Source organism: Pipra filicauda, unplaced genomic scaffold (assembly GCF_003945595.2).
Source record: "Pipra filicauda isolate LSUMZ 115617 unplaced genomic scaffold, ASM394559v2 scaffold128_size5466820_pilon, whole genome shotgun sequence".
NCBI classification, from domain to species: Eukaryota; Metazoa; Chordata; class Aves; order Passeriformes; family Pipridae; genus Pipra; species Pipra filicauda.
In genome coordinates, this window is record NW_024103751.1 from 715,593 (window position 1) to 735,289 (window position 19,697).

A 19,697-nucleotide genomic window follows, 5' to 3' on the forward strand; every position below is an offset into this window, starting at 1 on the left:
GAGATTTGCCAGAGATTTCTAGAAACTACTTAGTAAACACCAGTTATTCCTCAGCCAGGAAAAACAGTCTCTCCAAAAGCCAACACTGATTTCCCAAAAGTAACAATTTTTAAGGTGGTTTTTTTACATTTAAAATAAACACATAAAGAGAATACCAAGCCCTTTATTTTTTCTCCTATTATATTTATTGATCTTCTAGGAGGCACAATGGAAATTTCAGCTTTTGTTCATTTTCTCCTCCCTTGCGAAGCACCAGGGTACAGGTTAATAGTCATTAGTCTACAGTCAATATTTCAGAAGGTCTCTGATCACATTTTCACATTTCCTGATAATAAAAGAGGCACATGTGCCAGTAGCTAAAATAAAAATGATTTAAGCAATACTTGCTTAAAAAGCTGCACTGACTGCTATTTTAAGGCAGGTTTGGTGAAAGTTTGACAAGCAATATCCCCGTGAAATGAAAATAACTTTTCCTATAGAAACACATTAACTTTGATTGGAATAAAGGCTTTTAGGAAATACTTCATCAGTGTGTAATTATACTGACGTTGCACTTCCTTTAGTTAGAAAGACATCGACAAATCTTTTTTTGTTCGGAATTCTGACTTCTCAGCTCTTCCTTTACCTTGCAGGAAAGGCAAGCAGTGATGGTCTAACTGTCACAGAAGGCAGGGGTTTCTCAGGGCATTAGTAATTTGGGCCAGGCTGAGTCCCCAGGATCACTCAGGCTGTGTTCTCAATGACAACAGCAATACCTTGTCCACCGCCGATGCAGGCCGAGCCAACCGCGTATTTCCCACCACGACGCCTGCACACAGAAACCAACAGTGAAAATCACTTACATTGAAGAAACCACAGTAGCTCCTGTCCTGATTTTATGAAAAGAAAGTAGCCATCAGCTGGATATTACTAAAGATGACGTTTTAGAATGTGTATGTTGTTCTTTTTCTAGAAAAATATCGTGAAGCCAGAACTGATGTTGAAATATTTCTGTAGGAAACCAATGACTTTAAAGGTCATCTCATTCCACCTCCCTGCCATGGGCAGCGACACCTTCCTCTATCCCAGGTTGCTCTAAGTCCTGTCCAACCCAGCCCTGGACACTTCCCGGGTAGTTTTTAAACTTCCTGAACACCGACGAGGTAATTTTTAAAACCTAAGTTTCCTACAGCCACACTCCAAGAAACAGTTTTCTAGAAGGTGCAAGTTTTCTGGGGCTTTATGGTTGAACACTAAGACAGAGTTGCAAGTACAAGCAAAGAGATACAGCAATCTCTGCCCTGAGGGGAAATATTAGAAAAGGAAAATTCAAATTAAAATGGTGCTAAGCATATCAAGCAAGCCAAAAGAGTCAGAATTTCTGTAAATAAAGAGAGAAATGAAAGGAGAAAGAAGGTGATTTTAAAGCCTTTTAAAGTACCCCCTTCCAGTACCCAAAGAGGACTGAAAAGGGATTTTGAAAAAGGGCCTAGAGGGACAGGACAAGGGGGAATGGCTTCCCACTGCCAGAAGGCAGGGTTAGATGGGATATGGGGAAGGAATTCTTGGCTGTGAGGGTGGTGAGGCCCTGGCACAGGTTGCCCAGAGAAGCTGTGGCTGCCTGGCTGCCCTGTCCCTGGAAGTGTCAAAGGCCAGGTTGGACAGGGCTTGGAGCAACCTGGGATGGGGAAAGATGTCCCTGCCCATGGCAGGAGGTTAGAATAAGATGATCTTTAAGCTCTCTTCCATCACAAACAGTTCTGTGATTCTACTAAATGCACCATGTTAAGAAAAGAACACACTTTGCTCAAAGGCCATTTCAAAAAAGGAAACCTTCCCACTGACTCCTGTGAGCTTGGATCAGATCTAGATGAAGCAAAAAACCCCATAATGACAACGGAATAGAATATGAGGCAGGTGCAGGAGCTGGACTGCAGCACAAAGGTGGCAAATTCATACAGAAAGCGGTACATTCCAGTGAGGAGAGTTTTAAGCTGATCGACTGGAAGAGTTTAGTCACGCTGAATCCAGGCTAAAAACCTTCTGTAGGCAGAAATACCTCAGCACTGCATTCTCTCAGCTGTGTGCATACCTCAGCTCATGAACCAGATGAGCTGTGATCCGCGCCCCCGAGGCACCCAAAGGATGACCGATAGCGATGGCACCTCCGTTGACGTTGGTCTTCTCAGGGTCAAGGCCCAAAACCTTTTCGACAGCCAGATACTGAGGTGCAAATGCCTCATTTACCTAAAGCACCAGGAGAAACGATACAATTTTTACATGAGCTTTCAGCACACAAGATTAAAAGAGGTGAACTTCTCCACCGGGTCATTTTGAGAAAAATATGAAACATTGTTCATAAAAGCACACTTAAGTCAACTTACAAAATGTCAATCCAATCCAATTAAAATTAAAATACTAAGCAAGTATGACGTATACATTATAAAAAAGGTATATTCTGATGCAGTGTGCCCAGGAAGAGCCTGTTCCTCTCACAAGAAGAGGCCCTGTTCACAAATGGAGAAGTGTGACTAACTAAAAACATGAACAGTCCAGCCAGCAGAGTAATACGTCATGTCACATGAGGGTATTTTTATTCCATGGAATGCTATCACGCCATTTTCATTTTCCACATGCCTGAGATTTTTTTAATGACTGTGCAACTGCACGGCAGAAATGAGATGGACAGAGGTCAGGCAGCTCCTGACATGTAGGAACACCTACATGGATGAGTGGAATGTTTCTGCTAAAAAGATCTGGGGGTAAAATCACTGTTCATGTAAAAACCTCTCACCTCTACCAAATCCATATCCTTCAGGGTCAATCCTGCTTTCTTCAAAACCTCAGTAATTGCAGGTACAGGGCCTGTTTGGAAATTATATGCAGTTAGTTAAATTAAAAAAAAATAAATCCATAAATAAAGTGTTCTAACCACGTTATAATAGGATAGCTTCCTAAAGCCTCACCAATTCCCTTCCACTGAGCCTCTGAACAGCCAATGAATTCTGGATGTGCCACTCACCTGCTTTATTAGGTGGTAAGAGAACTCCTCAATCTCAAAACTACCAGTCACCTTCTCAACACACAACCAGGGAAAGTTAAGAGGGTCACTACTGCTGTGCTGCTGTGGTGGTAAACACACACAGAGCTTCCAAGTCCAGAGAAGGGACAGTCCCCATACAAACAGAACAACTTCACGATAGATGTGAGGCATTCTGCTTCCCAGTACTCTTGGATCAGTTTATTCTTTACTCACAACTTGCAGCCTCAAGGTAAACAAAAGAGAAGAACACCAGGCTACTCCAGAGTTGCTGGTCATGGGTGTGGTTATGGGTATTGTTGTTTTGATGTTCTTAATATATCAGAAAATCTTCTAGTAAAAACCCTAAAATTTAATTAGTTTATTCTGAACAATTAAATGCTCCCTCAGAGCCAGGTCTTGGCCAGCTGAAGACAGTAAGATTTTTCTTTTGAGACTATTACAGAGTTTGTCAACAAAACTGTTCTCTGGAAGGAAGTTGACATCTACAAACTATTATAATCCACTAAGGGAAATTAATCCCAAAGCACAGCTACCTAAGGAAACTCACACTCAAAGAGAATTTGAAAGGGTTAATTGGGTATGTGCTTGTGGGACAAAGATACCAACATGTTATACGGTGGCTGATCATTATCCAAAAACCCCCTAAATTCTAAAACACTAACAATTCTAAATCTCTCACACAACTAAAAAAAGGGTATAGAAAAATCTGAGCTCAGAGAATAAAAATCACAAAAATAGGTAAATTACCAAAGACACAGAAAAATTAAAAGAAGAAAGGGCCCAGTTCAGAGCTCAGTGAAGTATCAGAGAGCCTTGGGCAGCTTAATACTAGATTCTAAATGCATCTCATTAAGGAAGGGTTTTAGTATGCCCGTTACGCCTGAGAGTAACAGCAGGGTCTCGTGTGGACAATACAAAGACCACCAATGACAGCCAAGTAAACTTCCCTCTTCCCCTCCCCTTTTTTTAAATAATGAATTCTCTCACTAAACACTGTGGGGCAGGACTCCCTGTCACTATCAGTATGTGAAAGGGCAGTTGTGCAGACTGAGGTCCTGTTCTCAGATCTGTTGCTGTCATGTCCATGAATCTCCTCTGGTCTCTTTGAGTTGCTGGGGATAAGCTGTGGTGTGAAGGAGTTGAGATACTGTTTCTCTCTATGATTTATGAAGTTTTTAAACAAGCTAAAAGGGTTGCCTGACCTAGCAAGAATGGGCTGGTTTAGGAAGCACAATGACAGCATGAAGCCTGGCGAAATAAACCCTCCCTCCACATTTGCTATGAAGGTTGTGTCAGTTAGATAGTCTGATCAGGGAAACAAACCTGACAATGCTTCATTTGCATTTTCACTGACACATGGAACCAGTCAACAATGGTTTCTCTGAACAGAAGGACAGAGAGGAGAAGCAATTCTGGGATACAATGTTGTCTACAAACTAAACAGAAGGGAAAAATCCTGGGGTGTCTGGATTGGATTTGAGGAATTGTTTGCATTACAAGCTACTTGATGAGGAAACAAAATATGGGATAAAACAATCAAGAAAGTATTTGGTTTGCCAACTAATACCTGAACAGATGTGTATCCTGGAATCCAAACTTAGCTTGAGCCACTGAGTAACTGCTCAAAGGTGTGCACATAGCCAACACTTCCTCAGCAAGAGGTGAGGAAGACAACTCATAGTTATGCATTTTATAATGGGATTTTGAAGCTTACGGGAAACTGAATTTCAGGAGAAAAATGCTTTATAAAAGAGTGTTTGTCTTCTTGACTTACTAACAGAGAGAGTAAAAAGGGAAAGAAAAAAGGTGCCGGGGGGAACTATAGCTTAGTGGTATCACTATAGGTCAGACAGTGCACATACCCTTCCAGCCAAAGTGAGGAGTAAATCTGTTCCTCTGCATGAGAGGGATGGACTGACACAGTGGAATGGACAGTAGGACACACAACCATCCTCAGAGCTATCAGACTGAGTACACTGCAGCCTCCCTTTCTTTCTTTTAGAATGCCCAGGAAAAGAATATTTTAATGCCACTTGATGCTAAAAAATAATGTGCTTTATTGCAACTTACCAATGCCCATGATGGAAGGGTCACAGCCAGATGAGTGATATGCTACCACTCTTGCCAGAGGAGTAAGACTGTGCTTTTTAAGTGCTGATTCACTGGCGAGGATGACTGCACCAGCTCCATCACACACCCCCTTGCAATAAGAGAGAAAAGCATTCTTAGTGAGAAAACACAAAGAAACAAAAAATCCCCACACTCTTTTAACTAAACTCTCAAAAAAGACTTGAGCCCAAAACACCATAATTAACATTTAACAGACAATTTTTATTCAAAACAACAAATGACAATCTGTCACTATTCTGAGGACTGGGAAAGGAAGTTAAATATAGATGTTTAATTAATTCCAATGTTTTAGCAAAGTAAAATACATTTTTTACTCTTAAAGTCTCCTTTGCATTGGAAACATGATTCTGCAGACTTGCAAGAACACGATTAATAATGGATAATGTATGTGCTATTAATTATAAAATATACTTTACAGACACCCACACTTACTGTGGCTATGATGATCTATTTTAGGCAGGAACTCAGGCTATATGACCACAGTGGTCCTTCTGGCCCAAAGAACATTAATCAACTAATTAAGATACTGACTGTAAGAGGAACAGTCCATAATGACATGCTGCTAAGCACTCAGTCTACTCTGGGTAAGAGCAAAATGTGGTTTGGGTGACAGAGGATATTAACTGTGGCACAAAGATGAGCAGCAGCAGTTTGCCCACTAATGTAATGCCTGGTTTGTAAAGCAAACGTTCAGTAGGCATTGCCCCCAAAAGAAAGTAGGATGGCTAATTCTACACAGCCACTGCAGGTACCAACTGCACAATTCAAGGCTGATGAGAAGTGCCAATGCCTGACTAAAATATCGGTGACAACCCACAGAACCAAATTTTAGGACTCAGGAGCAGACTGAAGGATCCCCTGAGATCTTGGGGCTGGAAAAGTCAACCAGGGGCATCGAGCTGCGGAATTAGAAGTCACTGTCATCAGGAGACACCACTGACAGCCAAAGGTGACTCAGTGAGACATAAAAACAGTGGCGATAAATCTGGAGAACCACAGAGGAGACACTTTCACAACCCAGGGCTCTGACATACTCACTGAAGCATTCCCAGCCGTGACCGTTCCATCCTTTTTAAAGACACACGGGAGCTTTGCCAACTGTTCCATAGTGGTCTGGGGTTTGGGGTGCTCGTCCTTTTGCATGCTTTCCTTCCCCTTTTTGGTTTTCACTTCAATTGGTGCCATCTCAGCATTAAAGTAGCCAGCATCATTAGCTGCAACCACAAAAGGGAAAATAAAAGGACTCTGATAAAAACATCAAGATGATTGCGCAGCATGACCAATAATCATATTTTCATGTGCACACAACTTTTGCTCTATTTTAACCAAAAGTTCAAGGGCAGCAATGTTTATGCTTCATTTTGCTTAAATAAGTTGGTTGGTGTTTTATTGTGTTTTGTTTTGGGGTTTTTTTTTAAGAATTTGGGCAAAAACTGTACAAGTAAACTCTCAAATTCTCCAAAAAAAGTCTCTTCTAAAATATTAAAATTTTATTTCAGTTTTAAATAACTGAACTCCCTTTTGTTCTGTTTTATTTTTGTTTTAAAACATTGGATTTATTTCTGGTACGAATAAATGTACTGCTGCTTTATTCTACAGCTCTGTTGTTTATCAGATAGCCAAGAAGATGTAAATCTCAGAGAGAAATGTGGAAAAAACTCCTAAGCCACATTTTCTCTGTTGATAAGGTATTATATATCAATTAAAATTCTGTCCAAGGTACTCCTCTACAGGTATCACACTCAAGGGAGGATCTCAGAATGGGATTCAGCTGCCTAAACCATCTGAGTCAATTCAAGACATTGCAGGTATCTAAGATGCCCATAAAAGCATCTGGCCACAATAACTAATATAGCATTAGATAGGGATTTAAAACTAAGACACAGAAACTGTCATATCTGATGTTGTTTAGCTACCTCTGGACTTCTCAATAAATTCCTCAAAACCTTTTACTTTCCTGATTAGACACAGGACTCTCTCTTTACTGTGGAATAAGACGAACTGGTCCTACACGCAGAAATAAAAACAGCAAGCCAAAATCCTAGAAAACAAGAAAGAAGCACAGTTTCTAGTAAAGAGCCCAGGAATAGCAGGAGTTAGCTAACAAGATCAGCAGGAAAGGTAATAAACGATGGAGAAAAATTATAAAAAGCACTGCTACACCAACTGGAAAAAACACAGACTCTTCTTCCAACAGTGCAGCTGTTAAAATGCACCATCATTAGAATCTAAAGGAATGCCTGGATCTTTGCTTCCTACCCTTTGCCTTTGGATTGCAAGGTATGTAAAGCCCCAGGACAACCCCTACAACTGGTTTTTGGCCTAAACTTCACAGTAATCCAATCATAGAATCTGAGTGGTTTTGGTTGGAATGGACCTTAAAGCCCATCTCATTCCAACCCCCTGCCATGGGCAGGGACACCTTCCGCTATCCCAGGTTGCTCCAAGACACGTCCAACCTGGCCTTGGATACTCCCAGGGATCCAGGGGCAGACACAGCTTCTCTGGGAAACCTGGGCCAGGGCCTCACCACCCTCACAGACAGCAATTCCTTCCCAATATCCCATCTAACCCTGCCCTCTGGCAGTGGGAAGTCATTACCCCTTGCCCTGTCCCTCCAGCCCTTGTCCCAAGTCCCTCTCCAGCTCTCCTGGAGCCCCTTTAGGCTCTGGAAGGGGCTCTCAGGTCTCCCTGGATCCTTCTCTTCTCCAGGTGAACCCCCCCAGCTCTCCCAGCCTGGCTCCAGAGCAGAGGGGCTCCAACCCTTGGAGCATCTCCGTGGCCTCCTCTGGACTCGTTCCAGCAGCTCCACATCCTTCTTATATTGAGGGCCCCAGAGCTGAATGCCTCTGATATGGCTTTGGCCATGTAAACCACCCAAAGAACATTTTAAACACAATTCCTGAAAAAATATCCTCTCTTCAGATTCCATCTGCTCTAACTGCTCAAGGGTTTTAGAACAGCATTGGATTTGCAAAAGAAAGAAAAAGGATTTAGATCAATGACAGCACACACTGACACGTGAGGATGATGTGGGTCACTGTGGATGTTCTGCAGTGCAGAAGAAAGAAAGGAGGGCAGTCAGGCATGCCTGGGACAATGCTGCATCCCACCAAAGGGTCACCAACAAGCCACATTTACGAACACGAATCCAGTTCAGTTAGGTGACACGTGACAGGGTGTTAAAAAGCATTTGCTGCCTGAACAGCTACAGAATGTTCACGAGGAAGGCACAGGAAGGCAGGTGGAAAGGGGGCTCCTTACTTAACCTGCTGGTGGGCACAACACCTGACTCAGCAGGCTCAAAGTCAAACCCCTTGGGAGTGGGCTACTTGTACCACAGGGCCAACAAAATCATGAACTACAGTATGCAAATCAAAGGACAAATTACACCACAAGCTACACAGAGCTTGAAGATGCTTTGAATCAATGCTAAAAACTGAACAGATTTGAGGTTAGTGCCATATAAACCCTTCCATTCCTGCACGTACTAACCAGCTTTGCACCTCTGTTGCGTTTTCAGTGCGTATCCATCACAGGCCTCCCGTGAGATGTTGTATTTTGCTGCCAGGTTTTCAGCTGTCACTGCCATTGGTATTTTAACGTGTGTATCTGTTAGAGCTTCCCACAACGTGTCTTCCAACTGCACGGCACATTATGAGAAGAAAATCAGAAAACACAGCAACACTGACATTTATTATTGACCGTTCCTAACTGTTCAGCAGCCTCTTGGAACCTAATGGCTCTTTGTAAAATTAATTCAGGTTACCCACAGGTAATTTATTTATCAGAATGAACACGCTGCAAAGCAGTGTGCAACTTCCTGTGTGCTATTTTAGCTAATCTATGCTGTGCTCTTGTATGGTTTTTTCCACTCCCACATGGCCCCAGGAAGCTTGGGAAAAGCCTATGATTTTTGGTATTTCAGCACATTTTACTTGTGTATGAATTATTTATTGGAGACCTATGAGAAAACACACCTGTCTGGTTGCCAAGAATGAAAGGTGAGGAACTGTGAAAAGACACAGCAGCCCACTGATTCTTTAGCTCTTTCTCTACTGCCAGGTAAAATGACTTTACAAGAGTAAAAGGTTTATGCAGGCGTAACATCTCTGGTGAGAAAATACCCAAGCCTAACTTCACTTAACCTGATAAAGGCAAGCCCAGTCTGTTCAGATGGGTTTTGTTATCTCTGTCACCAGTAAAGTTCTGCAAGATAAATCACCCATTCACCTGATAATTCAATTATCTTCATGATAAGAACCCAGCAGAACCTACTCAGTGAATCAGCAGCTTTGTGAAGGTGTTATCTGTAGGAACTGAGGCTTAGACACAGTGCCACACAAGAACAGAGCCAAGCCTAATTCGTATGCACCATCTTCACAATTGAACCACAGCACAGGAAAAAACCCAAAAGAGCTGAAACACTGAAATATCCAAATTTTGCATTCTGATATCAGTTATGACCCACTGAGCAAGTGGTAATTATCAGAGCACATTATCAATTGATCCTGCAGCACATTTTTCACAGTATTCGCTCGGGATTTATCTTCAGAAGAAAATGTAAAAATAACTTACCTACCAATGGATTTAACTTTTTTAAGTTTCCACTTCTGGAATGGAGAGATGCTTACAGCTTGGAGGTATACATGTTCTTCACCAGTCTGCCCATCTACTGCCAGCATTAGTGGCCTTGCCTAAATTGTATATGCCTCTATTTCACAGCCTCTGACAAGTTTTTAACACATAGTACTTGCATGGGATGTACCAAGTGAACTAAATTTTGTGTCTAAGAATTTATTGATATGTTGATCACGGAACAGGAATTCAAATATGGTTTTGGAAAAGCTAGAAAACCTGGCATGCTTAACAGAATTGCCTGAACCTACTGTTTTGATAATGTATGAATACTGGTTAAATGCTTTGAACAACTACATCTGGATCTAATCTCCAATAGTTCCATTCCCAAGAATTTAGTGTCTAGAGGCCTGATACTTACATTGCTCTGTGAACATTACTTAGTTCAGAGAATTAAAAAAGAGTCCAAAAAAAAAAGCACCAGACCTTGAGTTCTGCTCCTAATCTGGTTCCAAATCGAATCTTTCGAACTGCATAAGGAGCCTGGCTCATACTTTCAGCTCCACCACACAGAACAACTTCTGACTCATTAAGGCAAATTTCCTGTTAACAGAAAAGCAAAACAGATCCAGGATTTAGTGTTTGAGTAAGAAAAATAACAACGGTTTTAAAAAAAGAGCTTGTCACCTACGAAGCCACAAAATGAGAATGAATTCAAACTTAATCATGTGTCTATTTATGAAAGGTTTATTAAGGTTGGGGTCTGTCTCCTTCATGGCACTTTCCTTCTTTCTCCTTTCAGCAAAGAACGATTGTATCCATGAGGGAAGAGACTATGGGTGTGCACACATGAGAGGACAGAGGAACAAAGACATTAAGCCTCTGCATGTTTGTGTGGTTAGGTTCACAGATGGTTGAGCTGGGTGTTTTTAAGCTCCCAATCTTCTCAAAAGAAACACAAATTAAATCTCAAAGCCTGAATGATTGGAAAAAATGGGACATTAGCTAGGTAAGCTGCCAAAAGTACCCAAAACATGCTAATTCATCACTGGCAAAGCACACAGAACCTAGAATCCTAATTCTTAAACACACCATCAAACCACTGAAAAATTGTGCTTCCCTAAAACAATTCACTGAGTTGGACCATTAAGGTTATTTCTGTACTGGAATGGAAGCAGATGAAATTATCCCAAAGAAGTTGTGGCTGCCCCATCCCTGAAAGCCACTGATTTTACTAATATGTGCTGAGATGTTTTCTATAGTGACTAAAAAAATTGTGAACGTTTACTAGCAGCTCAGCACAGAAGCTGCAGCTTTGTTGTGTGCCAGGGAAATACGGAGCCATTGGCTGCATTGATCGAATGCCATCTTCAGAAAGGACCTCACAACCTTTACTTTCAATAAAAGTGGTCAAATTCTCCAGCACTTTTATTCAGTGTGGACAAGTGTGTGTATGGCCTTTGCAGAAAGCACCAGAAAAAGCGGTCAGATGGATATTACTGTAAACATGTAACCTTAACTCTACATCGTCTTTCACATTTTTTTCCTCTAGAGGATCAGACCTAAAATAATCCTCTGGCCAAGAAAAACAAACAAAAAAACCCCCACAAAACCAACTATCTTGTTGCTCAAGTATTTGTAAAATAAATGTAGGAACGAATGAAATAAACCCCCCTGTACCACTGTACCATCTTACTCAGTGGTTTTGGGCACCCGCTCAAAGAGAAGTTGATTCTCTTCTGTTTTAAAAGAAGTGACACTATAAATTACCTAACCCATGAGAGGTTTGGATCTTTGAACAAAAGCACTTAAAAAGCCCAAGCTGCTGCTTACACAGCTAACCAGGTGAGAATATAAACAATGATCAAGAGATGAAAGCCTCCTGTTGTGGTCCTGAAGCCCAGTAATTCCAATCCAGACAAACAGGATCACGGGATTCAACTACTGCACAGCTGAGATCCATTTCACCAGCTAACACTTGCTGCATTCCTTATACTAAACTAAAAATAGCTACAGTGCTGGTTTTAAAAACCAACCACAAAATGTGGCACTGTGGAGGCTGAACTCCTGCAAAAAACCAAAAGCATGCAGGACAACAGAAGTCTCTACCAGCGGTAGCTAAAAATCCACGTTAAGACTCATCCCAAACACAGAGGACATGTTTCCACACGCGCCTCTTCTCTCACATTAACAGCCTGATAAAGATTACAACCAACACAGAAGTACAGAGCTTTGTACCTGGCATCCATTGGCAATGGACTGGAAACCAGAGCCACAGAGCCTGTTGACAGTGAGCGCTGGCACGGAGATGGGAACTCCCACACGTAGACCAACGTGTCTCGCGATGTAAATCGCATCTGGCGAGCTCTGCAGACAGAACAAACAGCGGGTTTTGCCACTGGAAAGCAAAAGTCTTGATGACAAGTCAGGATGGTGTAATTGCATCTGGTGGAAGACAGTGTATGTTCAGCAGAAATACAACCTAAGAAGCACCCTGATTCACTTCAAAGAAGATACAATTCTACATTATCTGAAAGTGTCAGTGTCTTAATGTGCATTTTAAATGAAGTGTGTGTTGTAAAAGGCAGACATCAGGCCAAAATGGGACTATAGATGCTAAGATTTAAGTCAACAACTTAGTAAGTCTTAATGTTTTTCTTTATCCTTTATTTTTAAAACAGTATTCACACAGCAGACTGATATAAGGACAGATCCTGACTGGTGAGCAGCAATTACTTTGAGGTAAATTAATATTGTTCAGACTAACAGAGGAAGGCCCCCCAAAACCACAGAGAACACTTATGCTCTTGGGTATCATGCCCTTAGCTACTGTGTATTATAAAGACAAAGTTCTGTGCACAATGCTGCATGCCAATGCAAGTTCAGACAAAAAAATGAATTAATGAAGCCACTTCTGCTGCAGAAGGGGAGTTTAAAATGGTCATACACTCATAGTTATTTAAACTTAATCAAATAATACCTAAAAGGAATCCAGGGCTAAAAAAAAAAGAAAATCTATTGGGATGGGGAAGTATGATGCAAAGGAAAAGAAATGTACTTTAAACATGAAAAGTAACTTTATTAGTAGAATGCTATTTCTTATGTAAAAGCATTACAGCAATTATTTTCTAGGTCAGAGGCAGTTCTTACAAAATTAAAAAGCTGAATAAAAGAAGCTGAGGTGGTATCTGTAGGAGACAGAACAATCTAAGGCTACTCTTGGCTGAAAATTCTTAACAAGGAATACTGCGTGTTTCTTCACATATAGTGAAAGTTTTGTTACTTGCTTCTTCTGCATCCTTGAAATAGTGCAGAAGAAAAGTCCCTACACTTCATAATGGTGAAGTCAGAATACAAAAAATAAATAAATAAAAAAAGAAAGCCAGAAATGTTTTTTGCTGTCTTGCCTAAAACAAAGACACTCATCTAGATATGTGGATAACTGCAGTTTTGCAAAGTGGTGCCCTGCATACAACACCATCCTCTTCACAAACTCTTTGGAAAAGAAATGGTTGTCCAAATGCCTCTTTCAATCAAGGCATGAATCCTTCCAGCTCAAAGGAAACTCATATTTACTCCAAAAAAAAATCCTACACAAAACTCAAGGGAAATAGATTCAAATCAATCAAAGATAAAAATGGATTTATATAATTCAGTGGAAACCTGATCACTGAGTTACACAGCTCAAGCCTTCAAAACAGGGAAAATGTACCAGGGATTAGCAACTGACCAGTTAATGAATATATATTTTTAGGAGATTAGCTTGTTCCTAGTTTACACTACCTCTGGTACCATAAAAAGAAAGCTAAGCCTTGCTCCCAACAGCACCACAAATCAGGAGGGTATGTCCCTCAAACGCGAACGGGAAACACCACACCACAAACGCTGCTCACGCACTTCACTCCCACGTCGTCACTTCATTCTGGGCCGCAAAGCTGCCCACAGGACCACACCGGGGGAGACGACACTGAAAAACCCCCGACCAGCAGATTTTCCAGGGTACCAACCTGCATGACATTGCCCACGACGACGCTGTCGATGATCTCGGGGGAGACCTTGCCCGCGGCCAGCGCGGCGCGGGCGGCGTGTTCCGTCAGGTCGGTGGCCGAGAAGTCCTTCAGCAAACCCCCGTAGGTCCCGAAGGGAGTGCGCTTTGCTGCCACGATGAATACACCTGAAACGCAGGCAGGAATCACCCACACGTACAGGGGTCCGACAAACAACACCGCCAAGTCAGCCTCAGGCGGATAACACCCTAAATTCACGTGAATATTTGTAGATACAGGCAGCACCAACCCCCTGCAGTGCGGGATAAATGATATAATGGTGGCTTAGACAGGGAAGGCAGGAAGAACTTCCTCGTGAGGGGAAGAGGAGGGGCAGGCACTGAGCTCTTCCCTGTGGTGACCAGTGACAGGACTCCAAGGAATGGTCTGGAGCTGTGTCAGGGCAGGGTTAGGTTGGATTTCAGGAGAAGGTTCTTCCCCCAGAGGGTGGTTGGGCACTGAACAGGCTCCCCAGGGCAGTGGGCACAGCACCGTTCCTGACAGAGCCCAAGGAGGGTTGGATGATCCTCTGGGGCACAGGGTGTGACTCTTGGGGATGGTCCTGCACAGGGCTGAGGGTTGGACTCGATGATCCTTGTGGGTCCCTTCCAGCTCAGCACATTCCGTGGTTCTGTGAATTAATGGTCAGAAAGAAAAGCAGGGAAGATTCCAGAAATCCTCCCTTTCCACAAAGAGGTTTGACAAAAAGAGGGAAGTTTGCGTTTGGATACCAGGCAGGCGAAGGAGGCTGCCACACACATCAGATATTAGTGGCATTAGTGTACTGAAACCATGATAGTGACATCCAAGAAATTCCATAGTGGACACCTGTGAAACAATCAGATGAGGAATGGTGTTTTTAACAAACAAAGAGGCCATTCCCTCATCCTAGAAAAAACAGTAGATTTTTGGCTTATATTCTGAAAGAGTTTCCACAAAGGAAAATAAAACCCAGACAATAAAGCAAAATAAAATTTTAACTTTGATTCCTTCAGCTGAAGAGGAAAAACTCTCCCTACTCAGAAATTTTACACTTCTGCCAGAATTATTTAAGTCATCTAAACTGCTTTAGCATCAATCTTCCAGGTTCTGAGAAGAAAAGTCAGTTTTCAATAGGCAGGAGAGTGTGTGCCAGCACAAGTGTACAAAGGCACTGGGACATGGAGTAGCTCACATGAATTCCAGCCAGGGAGAAGCCACCTCTGAACCAAAGCAAACATCTACTGGCTGCCTGTCACAGTCCTTTTCTGCTTCCACGTGCAGAAAAAGAAGTGGGAGGCAGGTTGTGAACTTTTCCCCAGTTGAACAACAGCACTCACATACTCTGTTTCTACAGCTGTCATGGAAAACCCAGCTATTTTAAGTAACACTGCAAGGACATACATATATGTAAGAATGAAATTTCCTGTTCATTAAGCTGCTCATGAACACTGATTTCAGGCTGTCAGATCCATATTACTTAGCTATTTTGTTAGAGAGGGTGTTCCTCCAACTCTCATGTATCTGGATCCCAGGCTGAATGATTGCTAGAAAAGGACTTTCCAAACTGGTGAATATCAAGGCTGCCCCACTGACAAGGACTTGAACACAACACTGGGATCTGAAATATGCAGGGAGCATGCTTAGAATCATAGAATCATATCACAGAATGGTTTGGTTTGGAAGGGATCTCAAAGCTCATCTTGTTCCAACCCCTTGCCATGAGCAGGGACACCTTCCACTAGACCAGGTTCCTTCAAGACCCATGAATCTGACCTTCAACACTTCCAAGGATGGGGCAGTCACAGCTTTTCTGGGCAACCTGTGTCAGGGCCTCACCACCCTCACAGAAAAGAACTTCTTCCCAATATCCAACCTAACCCTGCTCTCCTAAGCTTGTCTTCCCTGCAGCAAAACAGGCCTTGACATTCATCCTTCACCGCTCCTCCTGTCCACTGATTCCCATCCCTCTGCCTCCTCCGAGTTGTGCCAACAATAACTGATTACAAAGCTTTGCTGCAGACCAGCTCAGGGACCTGACCAAGCTAAAAGAACTCGTCCTCCTCCCTTTTGTTCAGGTTGTCTGTTATCCACATTATTTGCTCAATCGCACACACTGTGGCATTGCCTCGCAAAAAGTCCGGGGCGAGGATGGAACTTTGCCCTTAAACATTCCTTTCACAATAACAACACCTCTCTCTCTTTCATGGAGGTGCTCACTGCTGCCCACTTCCCAACAGCACCGTGGGGCCAATAAACCAGGGCAGGTCACACAACCGAGGCAGCTGAAGAGTAACCCAGAGTCAGCAGAAAACGAGGGGCTAATTTTCATTTGGATCAGCTCCGTGACGAGTTCACCTTCTGGTTGCTCAATAAAACAGTAATTCGAGACTAAGAGAGAAGGCTGGACTGAACCAGCAAGAGAAGATGATGAAGCAGCAGCAGCACAAGCTGTCATGCTGAATTAAACTGGACACAGAGCCATGCCCTAAGGGAATGTACTCCAGAGCCTGCCGAATTTTGCTTGATTGGAGAGACATCTACAAATGCTACTCCCTCCACAGAATTTCAGGAGGGGTAACAAGGGGTGGCTGAAATTCTGAGTGAGAATGGACTCTGTGTCTTTTGACAGCTCTCTCTAAGTCTCCATTAATTAGCACTGTCCTACATTATCATGGCAAGACTTCCAGAGTGTCTCCAATTTTCCAAGGTGATAAACACTGGATAAGAGCGGAATAGTATCAGATGCATAGAGACCTGTAAACTTTTGGGCTAGAAAGCAGAGGTCACTTTGAATCCTTGCTAAACACTACATTTAAGACATCTTTTAACCTGGTTTTGTTAACCACTTGCTGCCAAATGCGGATCTGAAACATTCCCTAACCCTCCAACACTTCTCAAACACGCTTGGTACAAAAATAATTGTTCATCAGACCCTATTTTGAAAGACTAAAAAACAATCAATAACATAAAAAAAATTAAGAAGCAAAAACAGTGTACGAAAATATTGTGGTTAAAGATGAGAGAAGATCCTGCAACAGGCACAGAAAACTAACATCAAACAAGTATAGGCAAGGTGCTCTCTGTATTATCCAGCTCAGTAGAGCCATCAAAATTACTGCAAGAATTACCAGACAGGCTTTACCACTGAAACCTCACACCATGACTGACACACATGTTATTATTTAGGTATGGTCTGTCAAGTAGCAAAGTGCTGTCGAATAGATAAAAAGCCCTATTGCAATAAATTTCAATTTTGTTTTCAAAACCAGAGCAAATGAGAAAGGGCATATTTGCCTCATTTTTAAGAGATGCAAAAGTGAAGCCATGTAGAGCATAAATTAGTACTTTACACTAAACACTTTCAAGAGCTGTTGGGACTTGAAGAGTCTATTCTGCAATGCCAGTGTTAACACAGGCAGGGGCTGGATGTGACAACAGAAACCTTCAGTCATGGACATTTCAAGTGTCACTTCCAGTGACTTCTAGTCACTACATGTAAACAAGGAATGACAGAATTATGGAATCATTTAGGTTGGAAAAGCCCTCTATGACCATCAGGTCCAACTGTTCCCCAGCACTGCCAAAGCCACCACTAACCCATGTTCCCAGGTGCCACATCCACATGGCTTTTAAATCCCTGCAGGGACGGGGACTCCACCACTGCCCTGGGCAGCTGTGCCAGGGCTAGACAACCCTTTCCATGAAGCAATTTTCCCTAATATCCAACCCAAATGGCCAGTTACTGGACAGTCAAATGCACCCTTTGCTATAGGTTTGTAGCATGAGTGGCTTGAGCACTGCTGAAAGTCAAACCCTATATTCTAAGCAGTGCTAAAAACAAAGAGGCTGACACCACGTACCCCTTCCCCACCCTCTGACCCCCATTCCCAGACTTTGATCCCCCCCTTCCCACCCTCTGCACCTCCTTTCCACCCTTTGAATCCCCTTCCCACCCTTTGCACCCCCTCCTCACCTTCTGACCACCTTCCCACCGACTGACACCCCCCCGCACCCTCTTCCCTATCTCTGATCCCGATTCCCACCCTCTGACCCCCTTCCCAATCTCTGACCCCCATTTCCACCCTGTGACCCCCTCCCACCCTCTGTACCCCCTTCCCGCTCTCTGTATCCCCTCCTCAATGTCTGACCCCCATTTCCACCCTGTGACCCTTCCCACCCTCTGTACCCCCTTCCCGCTCTCTGCATCCCCTCCTCAATGTCTGACCCCTATTCCCAACCCCTCTTCCTTCTCCACGCTCTCACCCCCGTTCCCACCCTCTGACCCCACGCTGTCTTTTGGAAGTTCCCAATTACTCCCAGCTGTTCGGCCGCGCTGACACGGCACGGACGGGACAGCTGGAGGGGGTAAATCCCAGGGGAGGGACAGGAACAGCTTCGGGGACTCTATTTTGCAATTCCTGAGGGCAACACGAGCTGCCCCCCACTTCCCCCCCCCCCCCCCCCCCCCCCGCCCCGGGTAAGGGGCCCCTACAACCGGTTCCGTCCGCCCCAGAGCCCTGACGCCTGGCCCTCAGGGATCCCTCCGGGTGCCGGGATCCGCGGGACGCGGGATCCTCACCCCTCAGGAGCGCCATGGCCGCCCCGCTCCGCTCCTGCCCCGCTCCGCGCCCCGGCCGAGCGCCGCGCCCGCCCCGCACATTCGCCACGCCGGGGGCGGGGCGGGGCAAGGAACGCGCGGGAGGCGACTCGTTTGATGGGTTAACCTATCCGTAATTTTAGTGTATTATTTTACTTATTTAGAATGTGTTGTTGTGCTGGTTTTCTTTCCTTTTTTTTTTTTTTTTTTTGAATTCCGCCTCTGTTCGGTTCGATTTTCCAGTGGTGGCTTTGGCGAATCGGCGGCGGGCGAAGGCGAGGGCGGCCCGCGATCCGTGAGGGCGAGCTGAGCGCCCACAGCCATCCCCGAACGCCTCACAGTAATTACTGTTAATTACAGTTAATCACAGAGTCATGGAGGTTGGAGAAGATCGCCAAGACCATCGAGTCCAACCCGTGCTCGATCCCCACCTTGTCCCCCAGCCCAGAGCGCTGAGTGCCACGTCCCGTCCTTCCTTGGACACCTCCAGGGATGGGGATCCACCACCTCCCCGGGCAACCCCTGCCAAGGCCCGACCACCCCTTCCATGACGAAATTCCTCCTCGTGTCCAACCTCAACCTCTCCTGGCGCAACTTCTGACCACAAACCTGCTGAAGGGGTTTGGTGGAGGGTTGCAGCCCTGCTTTCCTGGACATGGATGGAGGAGAGTAGGAGCTGCCTGTAGCCCATCGGTTTGACACCAGAAAGCCCTTGGACGCTCTCATTTTCCAACATTGCAGACATTGAAAAAATAGGGGGAAAATGAGCTAAAAAAGCCTGCGCCTCATGACTCTTGTGGCCAAGAATAAGCAAGCTCTCAGCTGCACCGGGGGATCCACAAAACTCACTTTCCACAGTTCTGGTGGTTGAAAATGCACCTTGAAGTATGTAGTATGTACCTTGATTTATGTGCATAAATGCTTCAGTGGAACCGTCCAGACTGTCAGGCTGAAGATGAGAAGATTGGTGAAGATATTTCGTGTACAAACAAAAATTGCCGCACGTCTTCATGAACAAAATTTAAGTTCTATAAATTTTCTAGAAGAAAAAATGTTTTCCTGTGGAGATTTTTATTTTTTTTATTTACAAGAGTCTTTCAACTGTTTTTGCTACATAATTCCAATGATTTAATGAATCTATAAATCAGTGGATGTACAGCAACATGCAACTTTGTCTTTTAAAAGACCTGAGGGTTTTCCCATATTTTCTCTCTCTGCCACTGACTTATTTAAGTCTCATTTGAAGCTGAAGGAGGTGATTCTGCCCCTCTGCCCCACTCAGGTGAGACTCCACCTGCAGAGCTGCCTCCAGCCCTGGGACCCAATAGCACAGGGACGTGGA

The 19,697-nt window shown here is 43.8% G+C and overlaps 1 protein-coding gene across 1 annotated transcript; it reads right to left on the bottom strand.

Annotated features, from left to right (window-relative positions):
• Positions 1–147: 147 nt before the first annotated feature.
• ACAA2 (acetyl-CoA acyltransferase 2) lies at positions 148–18,385 on the bottom strand. The gene is made up of 10 exons (XM_027724334.2): positions 18,338–18,385; positions 13,738–13,904; positions 11,969–12,097; positions 10,217–10,333; positions 8,648–8,795; positions 6,191–6,366; positions 5,093–5,222; positions 2,774–2,844; positions 2,072–2,226; positions 148–808 (listed from the first exon to the last, which is right to left on the bottom strand). The coding sequence occupies exons 1-10, from the start codon at positions 18,351–18,353 to the stop codon at positions 724–726; spliced, it is 1,194 nt and encodes a 397-aa protein (XP_027580135.1). The 5' UTR covers positions 18,354–18,385; the 3' UTR covers positions 148–723.
• Positions 18,386–19,697: the final 1,312 nt, after the last annotated feature.

Excerpts from the sequence above, each read along its gene's own strand:
- ACAA2 (XM_027724334.2), bottom strand. Across the intron at positions 12,098-13,737 it reads TCGTGGGCAATGTCATGCAG|AGCTCGCCAGATGCGATTTA; the intron begins GTTGGTACCCTG and ends TTCTGTCTGCAG. Across the intron at positions 8,796-10,216 it reads GATTAGGAGCAGAACTCAAG|TTGGAAGACACGTTGTGGGA; the intron begins GTCTGGTGCTTT and ends TGTGCCGTGCAG.